Here is a 7,317-nt window from a genome sequence, read left to right as displayed (position 1 = left end):
TTTTTATACATAACATTTATGAGTTCTCTAAAGACTTAATATCTGAGTAATTTCATATATTATCATATCACATCATCTGAAATTTTGTATCTCAAGGTAGTTTATCTTGTTTTAAGGATGTTTTTATTGGACAAAAATACACATTTTTGCAGTACCTCACTGTAAATAAATAAATAATAATATTAATAATAATAGTACAGGTCCAAAGTATTGATACCGTATTGCTATATTGATATATGATCATACATCCTTAATGATTTAAATTTGCTAATGATTGCAAAACAGTCCTAATGTCTTGTTTATGCATGCGTCTTTGAAGGTTTGTGCTTTTTTTGGTGTGAGTGAACACAGACATACATGTGTGTCGTACAGCATCAGACAGGTTTTTCTTTCATCCCTCACTATAGCACAACATCATCATCTCACACACAGACGGCCAGTGTTCAGAGAGCCGTCAGTCAGCCTACAGGTTCTGATGTGTGAACACACACTCCTGCTGTCACCCCCCGTCAGCCGCGAGGGGGAGGGGAGTGTTTCCTGTCACCGCACACGCGCACACACACACACACACGGGTTCCCCCTGCACGGGGGTCAAAGGTCCCCACAGCATGGGCTGTCAGAATACGACTTTAATTAACATAGATGTCTCACTTGACGACGTCTCGCTTCTTTTAAAGAATAGAGGAGAGATAAAGCGAAATGAGGAGATGCGTCTCTATCTGTTGCGCTTCGGGCGGTCCGCATTAATAAACATGTCATTAAGCGAACACACGCACACCAGTAGCTCCAGATAGACTGTCTATTTCTGGTGACTTTCATACCACCTCCGTAAATTGACTGACAGATCGACTGACGTGTTCTTAAATGTATATTTTTTTCTTTAAGATATTAGCATACGCCAACACTACATCATACACTCACTATTATTGTCATTCTGTGCTAAGAAAGCACTGTCTAGGAACATACATGTAAATGTTCTTATTTGTCTGTTAGTCTTTTTTTTCTCGCTTTTAACAATTTTTGTTTCATTGATTGATTGATTGATTCATTCATTCATTTAGATTTCCTAATGAGTTCTCCAAGTAATTGCAGGTTTGGGAAAACTACTATTTTATTTCATTGTTTTTTTTTATTTATTTTTTAATCATCATTTTGATTACCTAGTAAGTCCTCCAATTAACTACAGGTTTAGGAAAATTATATTTTATTTTTTATTTTAAGGAATTTTATTTGTTTGTTTTTAATCATTATTTTTATGGTAAGTCCACCAAATAACTTACTATTTTTATTTTGTTTTGTTTTGTTTGCAAATGCTGGTGGTGCAGACATTCCATATGCCACCTTTACATATTATATTTGTGTACATCTGATCATCTATAAAAGCAGATTAATTCATACATTCTAAATAGTACACATTGGAAGAATATCTGCTCAATGTAATTTTATCAACGTATTACATACGAGCAGACAAAAAAAAAAGTTCAGTCTTCAATATGAAAGCGATACTCTGAATAGACGTCTTGACAATGTACACTGTGTAATTTGGTGTGAAATGACACTATAGTGTCAAACTAGGAGTTATTTTGGAGCTGAATGTCGGAAAATTATTATTAATTTATATGCATATGTGTATATTTGCATTAATAGAGGGATTTTCTTTTCTTGATTTCAGCTGGGAGACACTGGCATGTACACCTGCACCGCGTCCACCCCCAGCGGAGAGGCGTCTTGGAAGGCTTACCTGGAGGTGCAAGGTACAACAGAGAGACAGAACGCAAGATAACAGACAATAGAGTGAGAGGCACTGAGAAACGGACGTCAGGAAATTAAGTTTAAAATTGAGTTTGAAATTAAACTTTCGTCTGCCTGTATAAGGTTGGGTATTGTTCGGTTTTTTTTACGATACTGGTGCCAAATCGATACTTTTAAAATGGTACCGGTGCCTGAACCGATACTTAAAAAAAAAAAATAAAAAAAAAATAGGATGGATTGGCCATTATTGAGCGCTATAAACACATTTAATGTCTGTTTCATTCATACTGGATGCCAGAGGGCGCCCTCGCGCAGAAACTCCACATGTGCATCACAGAAGAAATAGAACTCAGGAAATCCCTAATATGGACAAAGGCATTGCTATCGCTGTAACTGAGTAATAAGAAAATATAAACGTTTTGAATGATAAAACAAAGACAATAAACACTCGACTGCGACAATGTATAGTTTGTGTTATTCAAGCCATCTTTGGTATTTTCATCATAATTAAGTATATTTATAATCCATTGCTAATCGACATAGTCTTTTTACCATATGCTTTTTACAGTATACCGTTTCATTCATACTGGACGCCAGAGGGCGCCCTCGCACAGAAAATCCACATATCCAGTCACAGAAGTAGAGATCTCATGACCCTCCAGGAAATCCCTTATATGGACAAAGGCATTGCTATTATAGCTGTAACTGAGTAACCAGAACATATAAACGTTTTGAATGATAAAACAAAGACAATAAACACTCGACTGCGACAATGTATAGTTTGTGTTATTCAAGCCATCTTTGGTATTTTCATCATAATTAAGTATATTTATAATCCATTGCTAATCGACATAGTCTTTTTACCATGTGCTTTTTACAGTATAGAACATATTTTCTGCCTCATTCTGCGACAAGAAGCCACATCAGATCACAAAAGGAAGCAGTTGTGGAGTAAAAACGTTATAGTGTTCTCTTTTGTTGGACAAAAGGTTTAGAAATGCTTCTCATTGCAAGTCATTACAATGGAAGTTTAGCTTTAGGCATTTTAATTTAAGAATGTTTAGCTTAGCTAGCTAACGGTATCTACCTGCTGTCATAAGAGCAAGTGTAATGTTAATTACTGCATTCACGTGCTCCTCGGATGCACTCATTTGCCGAGTTGTGCTTTTAAGTCGGAATGTGAAAACAACATGACACTACAAAGATGTGTTGGATTTGTATTATTAGAGCTTTCCGACTTTTTTTCCGACTCAGTTGGGAAATTATGTTTCACGTGCGGTGACGGTGATCCTTATGTCCGTTTCGGAGAACCAGAGAACAAATATCGCTCAAGCATTTAAGTGGCACCGAAATCTGTGTTCTGATTCGGTTCTAGTACATACCGGTTACATAGGCACTATATTGGCACCGGGTTTCAGTACCCAACCCTATGCCTGTAATTGGTTTTCATTGTTTCTTGATACAGATTTGAGCCGCTGCACTGGAAAAAAAAAACATTTTGTTTCTGAATATTTTTCTCTTGTTTTCCAACATAAATAACTGAACGTCCTTAAAGCCAGATTTACATGCTGGTGGGGTGAGAAAAATGAACAGTTCAAAAGGGAAAACAAGTCTATTTACCCTAGTGGCAATTTTTTTTTCTTCCTTTTTAAAGCATAAAAATTTAAGCATTTGATTTCTCTAAAAACAAGACTTGATATCTATTTAATATTTCATATAATGTCTGATACTGCATACAGTCTTTTGCTTCCCATGTAAATTGACCTTGTTTTAAGACCAGAAAGCAAGACAAAATTGCTTTTTTTTTTAAACAGATTTTGGTTGTAATCATTGCACAGGATGATATGCTCATGTGTGTTTATGGTTTCAGAGTTTGGCACTCCGGTTCAGCCGGGCCGACCCACAGATCCCAACCTCATCCCCAGCGCCCCCTTCAAACCAGAAGTCATGGACGTCAGCCGCACCTCTGTGTCTCTGTCCTGGAAGCCCAACCTGAATGCTGGAGCCACGCCCACCTCTTACGTCATAGAGGCCTTCAGGTGACATCATCAGCTCTGATTACTTATCTATCATTGGTCGGTTTGGTTGTACGAGCGTGTGCTTTATAAACATTTGTGAATATCCTTATAAGCAAATGGTGGTTCTGTAAATACCCAGTCCATTTGCTACGGCATGTCATAAATAATCATACCCACATCTGTGCTTTCCTGAGTTTTGCAGTAACCTCATTGTTTGGAATAATGTTTGTAGTTGCGATATTTCGCTACAAAGTTTGGGTAAACTGATGTTTGATTTGTGTGGTGTGAATGGCAGCCATGCGGCGGGCAGCAGCTGGCAGACGCTCGCGGATCACGTGAAGACAGAGAGCTTCGTTCTGAAGGGTCTGAAACCCAGCGGCGTCTACCTGTTCCTGGTGAGAGCGGCTAATGCGTACGGCCTGAGCGACCCGAGCCCCATCAGCGATGCTGTCAAAACACAAGGTCAGTTCACCTTTGACCTCCCAGACAAGCGTCCTTTCACGCGTTTTAAATATTGCACTTGTGAGAGTTATGAAATGTATCACTGTTTTGTGTATTATTCTGGGGTATTTGATGTTCATATATGCTTGTGCTTCATATTTTCTATGTGGTTTGTTTACGTGAGTAGACGTCCCACCAACCAGTCAAGGAGTGGACCATGGGCAGATCCAGAGGGAGCTGGGAGATGTTGTCATTCACCTCCACAATCCCACAATTCTCTCATCATCTTCTGTCAGAGTCCAGTGGACTGTGAGTGCTGCCACATTTTCTTTTAAAGGGACAGTTCACTCAAAAATAAAAATTCTGTTAAAGGGATAGTTCACCCAAAAATGAAAATTCTGTCATTTTACCTCTTTTAATCAGTGTTTTATCTTGTTTTCCAGAGAAATACTAAACATCCTAAACATTAGATATACATAATTGAGAATCAAAATTGTGTACAATTAGAAAATTTTAAAACAATAATAAGACTTATTTAAAGAGAATATTTTGTCAATTAAGTTTATCTTAACTCACTGGCAACTTGCTTTTTATCTCAGTTTAAGCACAGATTTAACTAATTTGAAGTTTTATGTGGTATTGAACAAATGCATTTAGTTTTAATTAAACAGTATGTTCTAAACATCTGAAGTCAAGGTTAATTCTGTACAGATTTTCACTCCACAAATGCATGCACACAAGAACAGAAGTATTCCCAGCATGTTACTTTTTAACATTTTGGGTCGTTCGCACTTTATACGTATTTAATCAGAAACAGCTGAAACGACATCTGCTTTTATTGGGGCGGATCAAGAATTGATTAAAACCTTTACAAGCGTGTACAGTTCTCCTCCCTCCACGGCCATATGGACTGATCGCAGTCCTGAACACCTCCGATATGAAAATCATTGCACATTAGAAGTCAACAGAAGCTCAAATCTGAATCTTCAATGTTGATTTTTGCATATTAAACCTAGGATAAGTATTTAAACGCACACCCACAAAGCCACAAAAAAAGACTTTCGTCCAAAGTGTTAGAAATATTGCAATAAAAAATGAAAATATTCAGGGAACAAAATTAATATCTGGGATTATAGTTATAAGTTTTGTTATAATTTTGTTAGTAATTGTAAAAGTTACAGCACATTATAATATTTAACTATGTTGGTATGTCTGATAAACCATGGTGTAGCTAACTAGCAACAAATGTCATAAAAATTCCAAGTCCTGGACAATGTCAATGGTAATCATTAGCAGGCGTTTACAGCATCTAAGTGATTTTGTCCTTCAGTTTTGCCCTGTTCTTGCCTGTAGGTCGAGCAGCAGTCTCAGTACGTTCAGGGCTATAAGGTGATGTACCGGCCGTCCCCAGAGGGCGCTCAGCAGTGGGTGGAATGGGCCATGTTTGAGGTTCGAACCCTGGGGGAGAACAGCGCAGTCGTCACCCAGCTCAAGAAGGGCGTGACCTATGAGTTCAAAGTCCGACCTTTCTTCAACGAATTCCAAGGCACAGACAGCGACATCAAAGTGGCCAGGACCCTGGAGGAAGGTGAGGAGAGCTTCCAGCCATCTGACTGTGTGCTCTTTAAAGCATAATGTCTCACAATTTATTTCTCATTCACTTCACAGTAGTCACAATACAATGCGATGTGCATATATATATATATATACAGTGGTGTGAAAAAGTGTTGGCCCCCTTCCTGATTTCTTATTTTTTTGCATGTTTGTCACACTTTAATGTTTCAGATCATCAAACAAATTTAAATATTAGTAAAAGATAACACAAGTGAACACAACATGCAGTTTTTAAATTAAGGTTTTTATTATTAAGGGAAAACAAAATCCAAAACTACATGGCCCTGTGTGAAAAAGTGTTTGCCCCCTAAACCTAATAACTGGTTGGGCCACCCTTAGCAGCAACAACTGCAATCAGGCGTTTGCGATAACTTGCAATGAGTCTGTTACAGCGCTGTGGAGGAATTTTGGTCCACTCATCTATGCAGAATTGTTGTAATTCAGTGTGTGTCTATATGTGTGTATATATATATATATATATATATATATATATATATATATATACACAGAGCTGGGTAGTAACTGATTGCATGTAATCTGGAGGATTACGTAATTAGCTTTTCATTAAAATTATGAACCCCCTGCAGTTCCTTTATGAACCACAGTTTAGGAAATCTTTACGTAATGTAAAGTTTAATGCACTTCATTATGTTAATAACAACCAATGTAATATATTTTCTTTCTCTTTGCATTGTTATATCAATATGGTACAAGATTATCCTATTTAAATCAATATGATAAGTTAGGTAAAAAGTAATCAAAAAGTAGTCTGATTACCGTATTGGCCCGAATATAAGACGACCCTGATTAAAAGACGACCCCCCCCTTTTTCCAGATGTACCTTTTGGAAATACAACACGCATTACATTAGGTATTTCATGGCACACTCGTTTTATGCGTATTTAGCGCCACCTATTGTTGTGAGTGTATTATTGACATGTAAAACATTGTCTTATATTCGGGTCAATACGGTATATTACCTAAACTGTGTAATGTTATGGATTACGTTACAATATGGATTAAAGTACAATTTTTGGAATCAGTATCGGATTACAATTTTTAAGTTATCTACCCAGCTATGTATGTGTGTGTATATATATATATATATATATATATATATATGTGTGTGTGTGTGTTATAAATAAGTAATGTTTCATAAATTAAAAAAATGTATTATTATAGAACATTTAAAATTTACAGCCCTGGGATAATTAAAATTTCTGGATTAGGTTTCGGACAAGGTTTCAGTGAGTTTTTTCTTGCTTAATTTTTCAATTTTAGGTTCACATATGGTTAAAAATAATAAAATAAAATAGTAGTTTTTTTACTCATGTTCCTGGGATAATTAAAATTTTTGGGTTTGTTTTAGACCATGTTTTAGTCAGTTTTTTTTTCATGCGCAACTTTTAATTTTATGCTCACATATGTTTTAGTTTTGTAAAAAAAATTATAATACTTTTTTATTTTATTAAAATAATAATAAAATACAAAT

The 7,317-nt window shown here is 36.4% G+C and overlaps 1 protein-coding gene across 3 annotated transcripts in view; it reads left to right on the top strand.

Annotated features, from left to right (window-relative positions):
- The window catches only part of robo1 (roundabout, axon guidance receptor, homolog 1 (Drosophila)), a 335,500-nt gene that overhangs the window by 279,304 nt on the left and 48,879 nt on the right, over positions 1–7,317 (top strand). For all 3 annotated transcript variants that reach the window (XM_016499990.1, XM_016499991.1, XM_016499992.1), the window contains 5 exons: positions 1,673–1,754; positions 3,623–3,791; positions 4,066–4,232; positions 4,399–4,520; positions 5,565–5,799. In XM_016499990.1, coding sequence (XP_016355476.1) covers positions 1,673–1,754; positions 3,623–3,791; positions 4,066–4,232; positions 4,399–4,520; positions 5,565–5,799 — 775 coding nt within the window. The remainder of the gene's footprint in view (positions 1–1,672; positions 1,755–3,622; positions 3,792–4,065; positions 4,233–4,398; positions 4,521–5,564; positions 5,800–7,317) is intronic.

This window comes from Sinocyclocheilus anshuiensis, unplaced genomic scaffold (genome assembly GCF_001515605.1).
Source record: "Sinocyclocheilus anshuiensis isolate Anshui unplaced genomic scaffold, SAMN03320099.WGS_v1.1 scaffold2168, whole genome shotgun sequence".
In the NCBI taxonomy this organism is placed as follows: Eukaryota; Metazoa; Chordata; class Actinopteri; order Cypriniformes; family Cyprinidae; genus Sinocyclocheilus; species Sinocyclocheilus anshuiensis.
This window is presented reverse-complemented; position numbering and strand designations above follow the sequence as displayed.